The following is a 19197-nucleotide window of genomic DNA, read 5'->3' on the forward strand; positions in this document are numbered from 1 at the left end:
CAACCTCATGGTTCCTAGTTGGATTCATTTCTGCTGTGCCATAACGGGAACTCTGAGTTGCAGGAGTTTTTTATATATTTTGGATATTAACCTCTTATCAGATATGGTCTGCAAACATTTTCTCCCATTTGGTAGGTTACCTTTTCATTTTGTTGATGGTTTTCTTTTTTTTTTTTTAATTTTAATTTAAGTATATTTTTCAGTGTCTATTTTTCTTTTTTTTTAATAATTTTTTTTTATTTTCCCACTTTTTTGTTGATGGTTTTCTTTGTTGTGCAGAAGAAGCGTTTTAGTTTGATGTAGCCCCACTTATTTATTTTTGCTTGTGTTTGCTTGATTTTTTGAATACCAGGTTTTTTTCAATATGTAACCTACAGATATTTTCTCAAAGTTTATGGCTTATTATTATTTTTGAAAAGCAAGTTTTATTTTATTTATTTTTTTGTCTTTTTAGGGCCACACCCACAGCATATGGAGGTTCCCAGGCTAGGGGTCTAATCAGAGCTGTTGCTGCCGGCCTACACCACAGCCACAGCAACGCCAGATCCGAGCCACGTCTGCAATCTACACCACAGCTCACAGCAACGCCAGATCCTTAACCCACTGAGCGAGGCCAGGGATCGAACCCACATCCTCATGGTTCCTAGTTGGATTTGTTTCCTCTGCACCACGACAGGAACTCCGCAAAGCAAGTTTTAAATCTTAATAAAGTCCAATTTATCATTTTTATTTTTATTAATTAATTTTTTTAGGGTGCACCTGTGGCATATGGAGGTTCCCAGGCTAGCGGTTAAATTGGAGCTGCAGCCCCTGGCCCACGCCACAGCGACAGCAACACTGGATCTGAGCTGCATCTGTGACCTACACCACAGCTTATGGCAATGCCGAATCCTTAACCCACTGAGCAAGGCCAGGGATTGAACCAACATGCTCATGGATACTAGTTGGGTTCGTTACCACTGTGCCACCATGGGACCGCCCCAATATTTCGTTTTTAAGTCCTGCTTATAGAGCTGTATCTATGAATTCTTTGCCTAACCTGAAGTCATGAACATTTTCACCTATATTTTCTTCTATGAGTCTTATAGTTTTATGTTTTGCAGTTAAGTCTGTGACCCATTTTGTGTTTTGTATTTGATGTGAGGTATAAGTTGTTGTTTCAGCATGTGAGTGTTCACGTATTTCAGCACAATAGCACAATTTTTTTTTTTTTTCTTTTTAGACCCATACCCACGGCATATGGAAGTTCCCGGGCTAGGGGTAGAATCCAAGCTCTAGCCACTAGCCTACACCACAGCCACAGTAATGCCAGATCTGAGCTCCATCTGCAACCTACACCACAGCTCACAGCAACACCAGATCCTTAACCCACTGAGTGAGGCCAGGGATCGAACCTGCGTCCTCATGGATACCAGTCAGATTTGTTTTCATTGAGCCATGACAGGAACTTCTTGGGTATTTAATTTCATCTTTTAGTGTTCGGTTCTTGGCAGCACAAAGATACTGAATATGTTTTATTAGATGTATACCTGGCTCTCTCACCTCTAACTCCTTCTTTTCCTCTTTCTAGTCCTCCTCCTTTTTGAGATATTGTTGCTACTGTAAAAAAGTCACTTTTTTTTTTTTTTTTTTTTTTTTTAGGTTTGGCTGCTGGAGTTCCCATCGTGGCTCAGTGGTTAATGAACCCGACTAGGAACCATGAGGTTGCGGGTTCGATCCCTGGCCTTGCTCATTGAGTTAAGGATCTGGCGTACCTGTGAGCTGTGGTGTAGGTCGCAGACACGGGCTCAGATCCTGTGTTGCTGTGGCTGTGGCCCTAGACCGGCACCTGTAGCTCCGATTAGACCCCTAGCCTGGGAACCTCCATATGCCCTGGGTGCAGCCCTAAAAAGCCAAAAAAAAAAAGTTTGGCTGCTAATTTCAACATTGGAGTGGTCTGTGTGCCTATTTTCTTTCTTTCTTTTTTTTTTTTTGGCTTTTATTTTTTTTAAATCTTTTTAGGGCTGCAGCCATGTCATGTGGAGGTTTCCAGGCTAGGGGTCCAATCAGAGCTACAGCCGCCAGCCTACACCACAGCCTCAGCAACGCCAGATCTGAGCCTCGTGTGTGACCTACAGCACAGCTCACAGCAACGCTGGACCCTTAACCCACCGCTCGAGGCCAGGGATCGAACCCACACAATCACATAATTCCTAGTTGGCTTCGTTTCCCTTGTGCCACGACGGGAATAGGGACTGTGTTCTTTTTTTTTAAATTAGGGCCATACCTGGAGCAAATGGAAGTTACTGGGCTACGGGTCAAATTGGAGCTGCAGCTGCCAGCCTATGCCACAGCCTCAGCAACACCGGATCTGAGCCTCATCTGCGACCTACGCTGCAGCTGTTGGCAATGCCAGATCTTTAACTCACTGAGGAATGCCAGGGATCAAACCCGCATCCTCATGGACACTATGCGGGCCCTTAATCTCCTGAACCACCACAGGAACGCCTCTTTTTTCTTTTTAATTGAATTATAATTGTTTTACAATGTTGTGTTAATTTCTGCTGTACAGCAAAGTGAATGTGTTTTATATATATAATTCTCTTTCGTATTCTTTTCCATTATGGTTTATCACAGGATATTGAAAGAGTTCCCTGTGCTCTGCAGTAGGACCTTATTATCCATCCTATATATATATATTAGCGTGGTCTGCTAATCCCAGACTCCCCATCGCCCCCTCCCCTCCCCCCATATTTTAGATTCCACGTGTAAGTGATAGTGTACAGTGTCTGTCTTTCTGACCTTATTTCATATGATAAGCTCCAGGTCTGTCCATGTTGCTGCAGACCTGTGTGCCTCTTTCTACTGCCTGGTAATCTTTGGGAACTGGGTCACATTTTCCTGGTTTTTGTTTTTCTTTCTTTATTTACTTTGTCTTGCTGTCATTTCTAGGGCCGCTCCTGTGGCATATGGAGGTTCCCAGGCTAGGGGTCCAATCGGAGCTGTAGCCGCCAGCCTACGCCAGAGCCACAGCAACGGGGGATCTGAGCCGCCTCTGCAACCCAGACCACAGCTCATGGCAACTCAGGGATCCTGAACCCACTGAGCAAGGCCAGGGATCGAACCCGCAACCTCATGGTTCCTAGTCAGATTTGTTAACCACTGCACCATGACGGGAACTCCTGCTTTTTTGTTTTTTGTTTTTGTCTTTTTGCCTTTTCGAGGGCTGCACCTGTGGCATATGGAGGTTCCCAGGCTAGGCATCTCATTGGAGCTGTAGCTACTGGCCTATGCCAGAGCCACAGCAACGCAGGATATGAGCAGCGTCTGCGACCTACACCACAGCTCACGACCACGCCGGATCCTTAACCCACTGAGCGAGGCCAGGGATCGAACCCACAGCGTCATGGTTCCTAGTTGGATTCATTAACCTCCGAGCCACGACAGGAACTCCTGTTTGTTTTTGTATGTCTAATAATATTTAATTACACATGGGATGTTACGAGGGGTTGGAGTGACTCTGGCTGGGTTGAGTTACATTTGAGTGGGCAGTTAAGTTCCTGGCAGGCCATTTGTTCTCGGGGAGAAGTGGTTTTAGGCTTCACTGGGCGATCTAGCTTTAACCTTAGGAAGCATCCCTTAGTGCTGAGATGTCACTTTTATTGCAGGTGTTCTCTCCTTGGGTGCGAGTAGGAAGCCACCACATTCCCTGAGCCGCTCTTACCCTGGCAGATGCAGACCCCACTGTGTGGTCTGCCTGCAGAGGCTGCTAGAAACCGTCCTGCTCTCCCAGCCTCCCCGGGGCCTGTGGAGTCTTGCACACTGAGTATGCAGCACGGGAATCAGCCAGTGGCTGGAAGGGCCTGTTGACAGACTCTGGTTCCCTCCTTTCCAGAAGCCTCCAGCTGCTCTGTGACCTCAGCCTCTGACCCCTGCTGCTCAGGTCTTTAAGCCTCTTTTCCGGAGCGCCTGCCCTTCCTGCTCTAAGCATTGGGAGCGCTTGGGCGGGGCTAGGGGACCTCACAAGGTGGATCTCACCCAGCCCTGGTCTCTTTTTAAAGGGTATAGTCCTCTCTATTTTGCCTGCTTTCTGTCCATCTTCAAAAAGTTTTTTCTTTTTCTTTTTGGTCTTTAGGGCTGCATCTGAGGCATATGGAGCTTCCCAGGCTAGGGGTTGAATTGGAGCTGTAGCCGATGGCCTATGCCAGAGCCACAGCAATGCCAGATCCGAGCCATGTCTGTAACCTACACCGCAGCTCACAGCATCACCAGATCCTTAACCCACCGAGTGAGGCCAGGGATTGAACCTGTGTCCTCATGGATACTAGTCAGATTTGTTTCCGCTGAGCCACGATGGAAACTCTGAGGTTTTTTTTTTTTTCTTCTTTTTTAGGGCCGCACCTGGGGCATATACAGGTTCCCAGGCTAGAGGTCAAATCGGAGCTGTAGCTGCCAGCCTACAGCACAGCCACAGCGACTCGAGATCCGAGCCGTGTCTACAACCTACACCACAGCTTATGGCAACTCCAGATCCTTAACCCACTGAGTAAGGCCAGGGGTCAAACCTGAATCCTTATGGATGCTAGTCAGGTTCATTAACCACTGAGCCAAGACGGGAACTCCCTTTTTTTTTTTTTCTTAATTTGCTCATTTAGTATAGGATTTTCCTTTATTAGGAAGAGAGCTACTCTAATACAAGGTACATTGCTGGAAACTTCACTTATTTTTATTTTATTATTATTTAAAAAAATTTTTTGGCCACAGCATGCAACAGCTTGATGTGGGATCTGAGTTCCCAGACTAGGGATTGAACCTGGCCCATAGTCGTGAAAGGACCAAGTCCTAACCACTAGACCACCAGGGAACTCCCTTTGTTTATTTACTTAATTTATTAAAGTATAGTTGATTTACTGCGTTGAACCAATTTATGCTGTGCAGCAGAGCGACCCAGTCATACATAAAAAGAATGTATATTCTTTTTGTCATATCATCTCCTGTCATGTTCTGTCCCAAATGATTGGCCAGTTCCCTGTGCTGTACAGCAGGACCTCATTCTAAGTGTAATAGTTTACATTTAGGATGTAACATTTAGAGTAGTTACAATTAGAATGTAACTTTTTCTTTTTTTTTTAGGGCGAATCAGAGCTGTAGCTGCTGGCCTAAGCCACAGCCACAGCAACGCCAGATCTGAGCTGCACGTGTGAGCTACACCACAGCTCATGGCAACGCTGGACCCTTAACTCACTGAGCGAGGCCAGGGATTGAACCCGCAACCTCATGGTTCCTAGTGGGATTCCTTTCTGCTTCGCTAAGTTGGGAACTCCTAGAATGCAACATTTTAAATCAGGAACTCCTAGAATGTAACATTTTATATGTAACAGCCCATATATTCTAAGTGTAATAGTTTGCATCTCCTAACCTGGAACTCCCCCTGCATCCTACTCTCTCCTCCACTCTCTTGGCAATCACAAGTCTGTTCTCCATGTCTGTGAGCCTATTTCTGTTCTGTAGATAGGCTCATCTGTGCCTTTTTTTTTTTTTTTTTTTTGTCTTTTTGTCTTTTCTAGGGCCCCTTCCGCAGCATATGGAGGTTCCCAGGCTAGGGGTCTAAGTGGAGCTGCAGCCGCCGGCCTACACCACAGCCACAGCAACACGGGATCCGAGCCGCGTCTGCAACCTGCACCACAGCTCACGGCAACGCTGGATCCTTAACACACTGAGCAAGGGCAGGGACCGAACCCGCAACCTCATGGTTCCTAGTCGGATTCGTTAACCACTGAGCTATGATGGGAACTCCTCACTTTTTTTTTTTTTTTTGTCTTTTTGCCATTTCTTGGGCCGCTCCTGTGGCATATGGAGGTTCCCAGGCTAGGGGTCGAATTGGAGCTGTAGCCGCCGGCCAACATCAGAGCCACAGCAATGTGGGATCCGAGCTATGTCTGTGACCTACACCACAGCTCACGGCAATGCCGGATCCTTAACCCACTGAGCAAGGCCAGGGGTGGAACCTGCAACCTCATGGTTCCTAGTCAGATTCGTTAACCACTGAGCCACAACGGGAACTCCTTTTTTTTTTTTTTTTTTTTTTAAGTAAGTAAGCTTTATTCTTGGTATGACAATAATCATCAGATTTTCTGTTAATGTAACACATTATGTTATCAGGTAAAAAGAGAACCATTTGGTCTGTTCTATGGGTACAAAATTATTCAGTTAATTCAATACTTATTTATGATTAGAATTCTAAGAAAATTAGGAAAATAGGGGATCTTACTTCACCTCATAGATGCTGTCTTTAAAAACTCACAGTGAACTTAATATCTAATGGTAAATCTTTAGAAATGTCTCCATCAATGTTAGGAACAAGGCAATGATGTCCACTTTCTGGATTCTGTTAACATTGTGCTGGAGTTATAACCAATGCAATAAAATAAGAAAAAGAAAATAGGAAATGAGAACTGAAAAGAGGAAATAAAGCTATGTTATTTCTAGGCGGTGCTATTGCTGTGCCACATTTTTGATTGCACATATAAGTGATAGCATATCATATTTGTCTTTCTCCTTCTGACTTCCTTCACTTACTTTTAATCTTTAATTGTGAATCTTTTATTTTTTAGTTTTAATTTTCTGGCTGCACCCTAAGCATATGGAAGTTCCTGGGCCAGGGATTGAATCCAGGCCATAGCTGCAGCAACACTGGATCCTTTAACTCACTGAGCTGTGCTGGGTATCAAACCCATGCCTCTACAGACACCTGAGCTGCTGCAGTCTGATGCTTAACCCACTGTGCCCTGGTGGGAACTCTAATTGTGAATTTTTATAAAGCTTCTCAGGAGTTCCTGTCATGGCTCAGTGGTAAAGAACCTGACTAGTATCCCTGAGGACACAGGTTCTATCCCTGGTTTCACTCAGTGGGTTAAAGGATCCAGTGTTGCCATGAGCTGCGGTGTAGGCTGGCAGCTGCAGCTCTGATTTGACCCCAGCCTGGGAACCTCCATATGCTGTGGATATGGCCCTGAAAAGCAAAAAAAAAAAAAAAAAAAAAAAAAGCTTATATTTCTTTGGGGATGAGATAGGGATACAATTTTTTTATGCCTTTTTTTAGGTCTGCATGTGCGGCCTATGGAAGTTTCCAGGCTAGGGATTGAATTGGAGCTACAGCTGCTGGCCTATGCCACAGACACAGCAATGCAGTATCCAAGCCAAGTCTGCAACTTACACCATAGCTCTCACAGCAACACCAGATCCTTAAACCACTGAGTGACGCCAGGGATTGAACCTGAAACAACATGGATATTAGTTGGATTCGTTTCCACTGCACCACAATGGGAACTCCCAGGTACAAATTTTATTTTATTTTATTTATTTTTGTTATCTTTTCTAGGGCCACCCCCGAGGCATATGAAGTTCCCAGGCTAAGGGTCTAACTGGAGCTGTAGCCACCGGCCTACACCAGAGCCACAGCAATGCGGGATCCACGCCGCATCCTCGACCTGCACCACAGCTCATGGCAATGCTGGATCCTTGGTCCACTGAGCAAGGCCAGGAATTGAACCTGCAACCTCATGGTTCCTAGTTGGATTCGTTAACCACTGTGCCATGCCGGGAACTCCCCTGGTACAAATTTTAAAATAAACATACGACATGGCATTTGCCCTCCTGCTGATAGGATGTCATTATAGATGCTCTGGTGACATCCTCTAATGGGGCTGTTGCCTCTGTGTTCATCTTGCACATGGCTTTGACTCCAGCCCCCTTCCTCAGTTCCATTTGCACTGTGTCCTTGTCCCATCCATTCTGATTTCTCTGCCCTGTGTGTGTCCACCAGCCTGGGAATGGTGTGTAAGCCCCAGTTCAGGTTCACTTTGCATTAAAATGGCTTTGGCAAGGGAGTTCCCACTATAGTTCAGCAGTAACGAACCCAAGTAGTATCCATGAGGATGTGGCTTGGATCTGGCGTTGCTGTGGCTCTGGTGCAGGCCGATGGCTGCAGCTCCGATTCAGCCACTAGCCTGGGAACCTCCATGTGCCGCAGGTGCAGCCCTAAAACCGAAAACGGAAAAAACACGGCTTTGGCTTTGACATCCTCACAGTGCGCTTAGCTCGCTCGCTCTCTCCACCCCCTGCTCAGCCCCTCTTTCTGGTGCTTGGACTTCTTTCCCTCCTCTCGCAGGGCATCCCCGGAGCATGGTTCCTTCCTGTCCCTTCCACAGTGTTCTTATCCCTTGCGAACTGCTATACTGGACTCCAAAGATAGCTAAGCTGTAATTTGTAAGCAGGTGCATTGTGGGCACAGCCTTCTGTCCTGCCCCACGTGCTGCGCCCTCCGCTTCTGCTCCCGTCGCGGGACACGTCTGCACCAAGTCAGGCTGTTCTTCCCGCTGCCTGAACTCTGTTCTAGTTCCTGTTCCTCTTCTCCCTCGTGGTCTTCCCTCTTCATTCTGCGTCTCTTGGAGCAGAGCGAATTCACACTCCTGACCTGAGTTTTCCCCAAAGGGAACTCTAGTGGATCTGTGTATTCATTTGCTAACTTTGCCCACAGAGACACAGATCAAAACATTATCCACGCTCAATCCAGGCAATGTGTGTGTCTTAGAGTCCCTTGTCACATGCGTTACGCAGTCTGGGCGTCTGCCAAACTGTCGATGCCAGTGGAGCCAGGCCCTGCCCAGCGAGGACCCTCCCGAGGCAGCTGGACACGCCCACCGGCTACCACCAGCTCCGCGGCTTCCAACAGCCCTGCTGTCCTGGACCTCGCGCCAAAGGAGAAGCCAGCGGGCCTCTTATTAGACACTGTCTCCTCTACTCTGAGAGGTAAGCGGCCTGCTCCAGATGAGGGCGCTGTGGCACAGATGGATTTGTGTAATTCTTTTATGGAACTCTCTTTTTGTCTTTTTGTCGTTTTGGGGCCGCTCCCGCGGCATAGGAGGTTTCCAGGCTAAGGGTCGAATTGGAGCTCCAGCTGCCGGCCTCCGCCACGGCTCATGGCAACACTGGATCCTTAACCCACTGAGCGAGGCCGGGGAGTGAACCCGGAAGCTCAGCGTTCCTAGTCAGATTCGTTTCCACTGTGCCATGACGGGAACTCCTGGGCACCTTCTTGAATCTTCTTGCATCTCAGTTTTCTCATGCGTGAAACTGAATTCACCGTAGCACGCACTTTGCTGGGGTTTTGTGAGCATTAGACGAGGTGCTGCCGTTTAGAGCTCAGCCGTGCCTGGCCAGTAGCAAGTTCTCAAGAACTTTTGGCTTTAATTGTCACTGACCAAAATCACACAGCCAGTGGGCAGTGGAACCAGGACTTAAACCAGGGAGGAAGTTCCCTTGTGGTGCAGTGGGTTAAGGATCCACCATTGCTGCAACTGAGGTGCAGGTTTAATCTCTGGCCCACATGCTGTGGGTACAGCCAAAAAACCAAACAAAAACAAAAACCCAAAACCTAAACACCAGTCCACAGGGTTGAAACAATGAACAGGAAAATTGGAGTTCCCATCGTGGCTCAGTGCGGTTAATGAAGCCAACTAGGAACCATGAGGTTGCGGGTTCGGTCCCTGCCCTTGCTCAGTGGGTTAAGGATCCGGCGTTGCCGTGAGCTGTGGTGTAGGTTGCAGACTCAGCTCGGATCCCCCGTGGCTGTGGCTCTGGCGTAGGCTGGTGGCTACAGATCCGATTCGACCCCTAACCTGGCAACCTCCATATGCCATGGGAGCGGCCCAAGAAATGGCAGAAAAACAAAACAAAACAAAACAAAACAAACCAAACCAGGAAAATCTATCAGAGTAAAGGGTTCTAGGAAGCATTAAATGGCAGCATCTAGACGGCAGTGGTGTGGCTTCTTCAGCTAGAGGTGGAGGACTTCTTTGAGGAGGTGACACTGTGGCTGAGAGCTGCAGGATCAGAAGGAGCTCATCAGATTGGTTAGGGCCAGGGCAGGGCCAGCAGAGCACGTGGGCCTTGAGGTGAAATGAGTGCTGGGCTCGGGCCCAGGATGCAGGGGACCTGTGTGACCAGAGCCCAAGCATGGAATGAGCTAAAAGATAATTGCCATAGTAACATCAAAGATCACAGATCACGGAAGCAAATATAATGAGTTCCCTGGTGGCTCAGCTGGTTAGGGATCCAGCATTGTCATTGCTTTGGCTCTGGTTACTGCTGTGGTGTGGATTCGATCCCTGGCCTGGGAACTTCTGCCTGCCTACCATGTGTAGCCCAAAAATAATCACAACGAAAAACCTTGAAGTATTGGGAGAATGACCAAAATGTGACACACAGACATTAAGGGGCCAAAGGCTGTTGGATAAATGGTGCTAGTAGACTTGCTTGATGCAGGGCAGGGGTGCTGCCGACCTTCGGTTTGTAAAAAATGCAGTATCTGCAAAGTCATGAGAAGCGTGGGTGCTTTCTTCAGTGTTGGGTGCTCCCAGTCTTCTGATTCAGGAACAAGGATGTCTTTTTACTTATTTAGTTGTTTAATTTCTTTCAGTGATGTCCTGTAGTTTTCAGTGTACAAGTCTTGCACGTTCATTAAATTTATTTCTCAACATTTTTTTTTTTTTGTCTTTTTTTGTTGTTGTTGTTGCTGTTGTTGCTATTTCTTGGGCCGCTCCTGCGGCATATGGAGGTTCCCAGGCTAGGGGTTGAATCGGAGCTGTAGCCACCGGCCTGCGCCAGAGCCACAGCAACGCGGGATCCGAGCCGCGTCTGCAACCTACACCACAGCTCACGGCAACGCCGGATCCTTAACCCACTGAGCAAGGGCAGGGACCGAACCCGCAACCTCATGGTTCCTAGTCGGATTCGTTAACCACTGCGCCACGACGGGAACTCCCCTAGTCTGTATCTTGAGTTTGTTTGTGTCCTTAGCTATCGTGCCGCCATCGCAAGTGCTTCTCTACAGGGAGAGAAAGGGCGAGGGGAGGGCGGGCTTTGGAATCCGGCAGACCCTCCGCTTCCTCTGGCTGTGTGGCCTGGCGCACACATCTGAGCTGCAGTTTTGGGGCCTGTTTTTGAGGACTGAGTTAAGCGAAGTAATTAATGAGAAAGCACCTGGATGCTGCTCGCCTCTCTGGGGCTCATTTCCTAGACTGATGTCTTAGAAACAGCCCAGGTGGAGATTTGTGGCTCCTTCTGGCTCTTCCCAACTTTTCATTGTGGCAATTTTCAAATACATACAAACCTTGAAGTCACCTTCTTGTATTCCTGACTGTAGATTAACTCACCTCCCCCCCTCCCTAGCACTGCCTCTGGCCTGGGCAAGGACAGCTTTTTTTCCCCCTCCCCATTTAATTATTTCTTTTCTTTTCTTTCTTTCTTTTTTTTTTTTGCTTTTTAGGGCCTCGCTCATGGCATATGGAGGTCCCCAGGCTAGGGGTCGAATCGGAACTGTAGCCGCCGGCCTACACACCACAGCCACAGCAATGCAGGATTCAAGCCTTGTCTGCGACCTACACCACACCTCACGGCAACGCCGGATCCCCAACCCACTGAGCAAGGCCAGGGATGGAACCCGCAACCTCATGGTTCCTAGTTGGACTGTTTCTGCTGCGCTATGACAGGAACTCCCCCATTTAATTATTTCTGCCCTCATTTTTCTCCTGGCAATATTGTAGTGAAAATACTAACACTATCTGATACTAACGCTATTAGCCAAAGAGGTTAGCGCTATGAAAGCCGGGAATTTACTGGAGATATATTAGCGTTCTGAATACTTCCCTTTAGGGGGCACAGGATTAATCCTAGGCCCCTGGTAGTGGGGGGCACCCTGGAGGCTTTTCTGTAACAAGGACTCAGCATTCTCTCTCTGGTCTCAGGCGAGTGGCCCTGAAGCTGTTTTCCCAGTAGGATCTGATTCTTTACTCTTCTGGGCAGAGTCCCTCCTCACCCCTCTCCGCCTTTTCCTATCCATCTCCCCTCCAAGATCCAGTGGAAAAGCTATCTTTCCAGAAACTTTTCCCAACAGCCAGAAGCCTTCCCACCTGCTCCCTCTGTTCCCTGTGTGTACCCTGTAACCCATCATTCTGTCTTCTCTTTCAGATCTCTGGCACACGACGCAGGCGCTGCGCGTTCATCTGCTGGACCCCCGACCTGAGGCAGGTGGATACTTGGTAGCATCTTCTGGAACAGACCTTGGTTAATGCTGAATGTGTAAGTCTAGCTCATTAAGTTGGGGTCCTGGTTATTTTCGTTGAGACGATGTCAAGCAGTAGAAAGAACAGCGGTTTGAATCAAGGTACCTAGAGGGAGATCTTCCTTCCTTAGCCCCTAGGGGACTGTCTGGCCAGCGTAAAGCTCCACTGCAGTAAACAAGGAAAACCTGCCAAATGCCAGACAGCTTGCTAGCAGTGGCCCCCTAATTTTTCAAGCTCGTTTGCCAACGTGGTATTCAGCTGGAGGGTGGCCTGGCAGCCTCTCCATCCTGGCATGGTACCGGACTTCATGCTGTCACCTCTCAGCCTGCTGGGCCCTATTTCCACATCTTCCTTCCCTGCAGCCTCATTCATTCCCCCAAAGACGTCTTGGCCAGCTGTCAGCAAAAGCAAAGTGTAACAGAGACCAGGGACCTGCTGTCGCCCTGACTTCAAGTGCTGCTCTTTCAAGGAGTTACCTGTGACTTAGGCAGATAGGACACCTCTTGGGTGTTTTTTGTTTTTGTTTGTTTTTGCTTTTTAGGGCCGTACCCATGGCACAGGTTAAGTTGCCAAGCTGGGGGTAGAAATGCAGCTACAGCTGCCAGCCCACACCACAGCCATGCTGGATCCTTAACCCACTGAGTGAGGCCAGGCAGGGATCAAACCCACATACGTCCTCATCGGTAGTCGGGTTCGTTACCCGCTGAGCCGCGATAGGAGCTCTCTCAGCTGCTTCCGTATCCCTTCAAGACCGTGTCGTCCATAGGGGACCATGGAAGAAGGACCTATGCATAAACTTGTCAGAGGCCAATTAATATAAATTCATGTTGATAAAATAGACATTTAGCTGGTATTTGTGTTTTCCCCTAACTTTGGACAATTTTACCAAAATCTATTTTTAAAAATTTTTTCAAAAAAATCACTTGATTTAACAGGGAGGGCTATAAGCTAGTGCTCTCAGCCTTCCCCAGGAATCCCATGCATCAGGCATTTAAACTGATGCATATTCTAAGACGAAGATGTGATGGCAAGAAGTGCAAAGTCAGGTGTCTGTCTCACACAGTTTATTTAACAATAGGTAATAAGAAATCAAATTTAACAGTCTATACAGTGATCCAAAGTTCATATTTATAAGTAATCAACTTTAATTGCATGATTTACAAGTTGAGGGTTTTTGCTTTCTAGTTTCAAGTTTTACAGAAAGTGTGTGTGTGTGTGGGGGGCAGGATAAGGAGGAAGAAAGCAAGCAAAGAAGAATCCCCAGGGACATTTTGCATGTTAAAATCATCCCACTGGAATCGTTTCTTACCCTCTTTTTAATTTTTCCTTTGTTAGATGTAAAAATAACGAAAAAAATTCTTTCAAGAAACAGAACCACAATATATAATACATCAATTTGGCAGCTGCCCCTGTATATTTTGAAAAAAGTCATTTTTCTCTCTACATGTACAAATTACTTTAATACTTGAAGTTTTTACGCTCAGACTTATGGAATAGAAAATTTTCTGGAGCACAAAAGTTGACTTGAGGGGAGAAAGGGGGAGGTTTTTTTTTTTTTTCTTTTCCATTTTTAAAAGAATGAACATCTTTGCACCCAGAGAAAAAAATTGGTATTTTAATATATATTTATATATATTTATATATATATAGAATGTAATTTTAAAGTAACATTAACCCCTTTTGTCCTCTGGTTTTAGAAATGTTCTTTTTTAACTCTTCCATAAAGTGAGGAAAATAGGGAAAAATGTCAACCATCTGCACCAGTAAATAATAACTATTAATATTACATATTTTCATTAATTTAAAAAAAATAATAAAACCTATTGGAGGTGCAAGGCAGGAGCATGTGGTTGGCTTCACAGACCTCAGCCTCCTCCCAGTGCACACTTGAACCACACACACAAGGGAAAAAAACCAGGCTGGTGGTAACCAGCCATAACAAAAATATATTCTTTGTATTCTATCATCCCTCAGGTTCACCTTGCATGTTTGCTTTAAACCACAAACAGCTACTGCACAGTTCTTGTGTTTTCCAAGGAAAATTGTCTTTTAGGCTAAGAAAGATTCAAAAAAATTGTTTTCAGTACAAAAAGTCTTGTTAAGAGAAAATAATTTTTTTGCTCCCAAAATACTACAAGGTGTCTCTAGTGTATGTCTAGTGTACTCTGTGAGAGGTTTGAATTCAAGTCCGAGTTCTCGGTGCTGAGTCCCAGGTCCGTGGCGCTTGCACCATGGAGGTTTGCCATGCCCGGATTGCTAGCGAGCTGAGAAAGCATTGTATTCTGGTCTGGGCTGGCAAAATGCCCTTGTTCCATGGGGTTGCCCGGGGCGGCTACCAGTCCAGGATGTGGAGAACTGGTCTGTGGGGAGACATGGTGTGGCGAAGGCTGAGGCTGCATCCTTGGGGAAGGGCTGGAGTGGGGGGGCTGGGACTGCGGCCGTGGAGAGGGGACAGGCTGGGGAGAACGCACTTGATTGGAGAGAGAAGGGAGCTGCTGGCCTTGCAGGTGTGGGGACTGAGCCTGGCTCGGGAGCATGTGCTGTTGGGGGCTCATGGGGTTGGGCTGAGCAGGCGACCCCATCTGTTGCTGAAGGAGTCGCTGCTGATAGGCCTGCAGACTGGCTCCTGCCTCTGCTCCCAGGGCCTGGGGGAGCTGGCCCACCTGTCCCATGTTCCCCTGCTGTATCTGCTGCATGTGATGCTGCATCCGCTGCTGCGGCTGAGGCTGCGGCTGCGGGGCATAGCCAACCCCTTGGGGTTGCTGGAACTGGTTATGGTTGGCCATTCCGGGGCCAATTCCTGGCCCTGCTCCCTGCTGCTGCTGCTGCATCATCTGCTGTCGTCTCAGTATGTCGCGGAACTGTGAAGGCATGGTGCTGTGGTTCACGTTCATCTGCTGAGCCTGGGGGCTCACCCCTCCCATGGGCGGCTGGAGCTGCTGCTGTGGCTGCTGCGGGGGCAGGCCAGCCCTCTGGACGCCTGCTTGCAGGGGGTTCATGTTCTGCATGGCAGGGCCGGAGTGGACTCCCTGCTGACCGGGCATGGTAGGTGGCTGCAGCCCCGGCTGGCCCTGGGGCATGCCAGGCTGCCCAGGGAGGGGCTGCGGGTTGGAGTTGGCATACTTGGCAGCCCGCTGCTTGATGAACGCAGCCAACAGCTGGGGGTTGGCATGGAGGATACTGAGCACCTGCTGCTGCTGCAGGGGAGAGCTGGGAGACCTGAGAGTCCGCAGAAGGTTTTGTAAGGCTTGTTGAGATACAGTGCCTGGTTTGAGAGGGCTCACACCTACCTGGCCCAGTCCTGGCTGGGGAGCCATGTTCAAGGGCTGACCGTGCTGTGACACTGACATCATGGCCGGCCTCGGCATCCCAGACTGGAGTTGCTGGGGTTGAGGCAACCCTCCTTGGGCCCAGGGTGGTTGTTGCTGCATCCCTGCAGGCCCCATCCCTGGCTCCAAATGCCCGCTGGGACCTCTGGCCATGGGGGGCGGGTTCATACCCATGGGGGCCATTGGAGGCATCTGGGGCATCTGGTGCTGGATCGGCCGTTGAAAAATCTGCACGTGGGCCATCTGGCGCTGTGTCTCCGCTGCCCTCTGAATCTGCATTGCCATCTCCACCGCTGCAGGTGGGGGTCCTGGAAGGGGTGGCTGAGCAGTCTGCGGAGGGGTTGGAGGCGTCACCTGGCCTGCTGCCTTGCCCTGGGACACAGGGCCAGGGGCTTGAGTCCTGGGCAAATAGGGCGGCATGCTGTTGGGCGGGGTGGGCTGGGGCTGAGAGGGGGGCTGGGGCTGGGGCGTCTGGGGGGTGGCTGGCTGTTGGCCCGTTGGTGTGGTTGGAGTGGCAGGAGTTGGGGAGGGCAGGCCCTGCTGCTGCCCCACCACGCCCGTCCGCTGCATGCTGGCCATCCTCCTGCGAAGCATCTGGGCCTGCTGGAGCCGGTGCTGCAGCTGCTGCTGCCGGAGCTTTTGCTTGATGTTGAGGCAGAAGGGCACAGGGCACTTGTTCTCCTGGCAGTGCTTGGCATGGTAGCAGCAGAGGGCGATGAGCTGCTTGCAGATGGGGCACCCTCCGTTGGTTTTCCGCTTGCAGCCCTTGGTGTGCTGCACGACCCGCTTCATCTTCTGGCAGGAGGGCAGTGAGCAGTTGGCGTTGCGGCACTGGCAGGCGTGGACCAGAGACTGGATGCAGCGCTGGATGCTCAGGCGGCGGGAGTCTCCTGGGCTCTGGGTGGCCGCGGCCTGCTGGTTGTTGCTCTCATCATCTAACCCAAGACCCAGTTTCTCCATTTTGTGGTCGTGGTTTTTAGTGTTATAGCAGGTGATACACAAATCATAATCCTGGGGGGGAAACACAGGTGCAAGTCAACCTCCCAGGACTTAGGTCCTTCGGAAGCATCTGCATATCCTGCTAGGGTTAAAAAGCCCCTTTGCCGAGGGAGCCTCAAGCGCCCGCCCCTCCCGCTGCCGGGGCCTACCTCGCACACAGTGCAGTGCCAGCGTGTCTCCACGTGGTGCTTGCACTCGTTGCAGGTGTAGACAAAGCGGTCCTGGCTCTGGGTGTGCAGCTCCACCAGCATGCACATGGTGGACCACTGGGCTCTTCGGAGGGAGGAGAACTCCAGGTGTTTGTCCCTTGCGAGGGTGAGAAAGGCATCCCGCCCATCCATCAGGTCGCAGGGGATGAGGGGGTCGGGATCCACGATGGGCGGCAGGGAGTTGGCGGCAGGGCCAGCGATGAGACGGATCACAAAGAAGACCTGCAAAACAGACAAGTCTCAACTGGACCCTGGAACTAACTGGAGCACCTTGGGTGCTGGGAGCCGAGAAGCCTGACCGGATGTGCGACCGCACCACCCGGTCACCGGACCCAGGCCTCCCATTTCACATACCTCTGTTCTCTACGACTACAGTGGGCCTAAAAATCTTCATCTTCTCTTTTCTACCTCATTCGGTAAGTCCTTCAAAATAAGACTGGTCGGGTGCAGCACAGGTACAGTGGACATTTTGCCCCTAAACGGTCTATTTTCAGAGGCAATCCAAGGTTTAACCTGACTCTAATCATAAGGAAACAGACAGGACAAATCCAGATTGAAGGACAGTCTACAAAGCGACGGGCCTGGAGTCAACAAATGCACAGGCCATGAAAGAAAGACCAGGAACTGAGACATGGCAACTCAGCCCAACACGTGGCCCTCGCAGGAGCCTGAGGAGCAGACGGGAGACAGTGGCCCTGGGTCCTGCAGAGGCTGTCCCTTCTGAGGAGGTACTTGCTGGGGTAAAGAAAATGTAGTGGAATGTTGACAACAGTGTGAACCTAAGTGAAGGGTGTGGGGGGCATCTTCTATGTAACTTTCCTAAAAGTGTGGAGGATAACGCTGACTGGGATGGAAAATTAAAACAAATCAAAACCTCCTTCATCCTTGCTAGAGAAGCAGCAAAAGTTTTGTTCACTGAAGTTTGAAAACACCCAACAACCTTAACCACTGGTGTAAAGGCTGCAAGAGGAAGCTGGTGTCATACATCTAATATTAAATGTAAAATGGAACCTTCAAGAGATCAAGAACTTGTGAGCAACTGCTGTACGGCCCATTAAATTCTAGCAGTTTTGGGGAGCCTGAAAAATCGGCAAACTGGCAGTAACACTTGTAGTCACTCCTGGGCAGCACTGTTTACACAAAACAAGAGTCTTAGCATGTGTTTCTAGAAAAAGAGCATAGGACAAGAACACAATGAGGAGACACACATAGCAAAACGGACGCCAAAAGTTAAGAGCATCCAGGGGCGACTGTGATGTGTGCTTGACCTTGTAATACCGGTTTGACACTGGCTCAAAGGCAGCACTCATAAAGCAAGAAAGAGCATTCGAAGATGGGCTCACACAGGAAAGGATTGAATCTAATGACCCATTCACAACAGGGGCAGAAAGACCACCTGGTGACTCCCGAGGAAATCTGCACGATGGCCAACCCTCCCTAACAGCCAGCAGGACGGACCCCCTGAACATCACCCTGAGCCAAGACAACCTTAGATTCTAACTCCTGAGGGGTGACACCAATAGCTACTGTCTTTAGAAGATGTAGCCACAAATTATGCCATACCTGCTAGAATATACCCTATTAGAACATGATGTCTGAGCAGAGTCAAAAATATGTCAAAGTGGAAAAAAAAAAAAAAAAAGACATCAATCACCCCTCAATACTCCTTATCAATGATTAGGTTGAGGGGAAATAACCCGTTGTGTGCTCAAACTACCTGTAACAATAAATCAGCAACCTAGACATACAATAATTAAAAATTCTAACTTTGCCAAGAAGGGGTTATAAGAGCATGTATGAAAGTTTAACCGTTCTTCAACTCCCTTTCAGGAAGGCAAGCAAGCAACATTTTAAATCATTTGTTTTGCCAAAGTCCTATTATGACAAACTAGAATGGCCAAATGGAGTTCTAAGGAGCTTGGTCTAAAATAAAACAAAGACATCCAACGAGCCAATCTCATTGAACAACCGACAGAAACACGTATAAGATTACAAACATGCTTATACTCTTCCCAATACCATGGAACTTTGAGCTACACACAAAGCCTTCTCACCGTCTCCTCTTCTGACCGTCTACGCCAGCAGCCTCTTTGTCCCTTCTTCCCCATCAAGTGATTTTTTTTTTCCTTCTGAATTTCAGATGGTTTGGTGCTCAAGTCATAAATACCAATCATGGTATGCAGTTTATTTATTTATTTTTCTAAAGAAATCCTGTCCTCTTTTTTTTTTTTCCCCCCCTTCCCATTCTTGGTGGCTGTATCTTACCTCTTTGTGCTTCTCCATGGTGGCATAGAGTTTTTGCGAGAGATCATTAGATACATTGGGCATGCCTGGCTTCTTCTTATTGCCCCTACTCAGGCTGCTCTTGTTTTTGCTGGTTTTCTTATTATTCTTCTTTTTAGCATTTTTGCTATCTCCCTTTGTCACCTGCAGGTTGACACAAGGGGACAAAACAATGTTCACTATTTGTTAACAGTGCGAGATTTGAGCAATACTAATGGCAAGGACTCCATTTTTTGAAACTAGAGATTATAACCTTTCATCTTCCATTAGCTG

At 48.4% G+C, this 19197-nt stretch overlaps 1 protein-coding gene across 1 annotated transcript in view; it reads right to left on the reverse strand.

The window, feature by feature from the left end:
• Nucleotides 1–13151: 13151 nt before the first annotated feature.
• EP300 (E1A binding protein p300) overlaps nucleotides 13152–19197 on the reverse strand; it is an 83138-nt gene continuing 77092 nt past the window's right edge. The window contains exons 30-32 of the mRNA XM_084955173.1: nucleotides 18907–19068; nucleotides 16582–16863; nucleotides 13152–16444 (exon numbers count right to left, since the gene is read on the reverse strand). Coding sequence (XP_084811299.1) covers nucleotides 14249–16444; nucleotides 16582–16863; nucleotides 18907–19068 — 2640 coding nt within the window. The 3' untranslated portion in view covers nucleotides 13152–14248. The remainder of the gene's footprint in view (nucleotides 16445–16581; nucleotides 16864–18906; nucleotides 19069–19197) is intronic.

The sequence above is a fragment of the Sus scrofa genome, chromosome 5, assembly GCF_054392235.1.
Source record: "Sus scrofa isolate SSC_HxYL_T2T_F1_AM1 chromosome 5, Sscrofa_HxYL_maternal_Yorkshire_Landrace_v2.0, whole genome shotgun sequence".
Taxonomy (NCBI): domain Eukaryota; kingdom Metazoa; phylum Chordata; class Mammalia; order Artiodactyla; family Suidae; genus Sus; species Sus scrofa.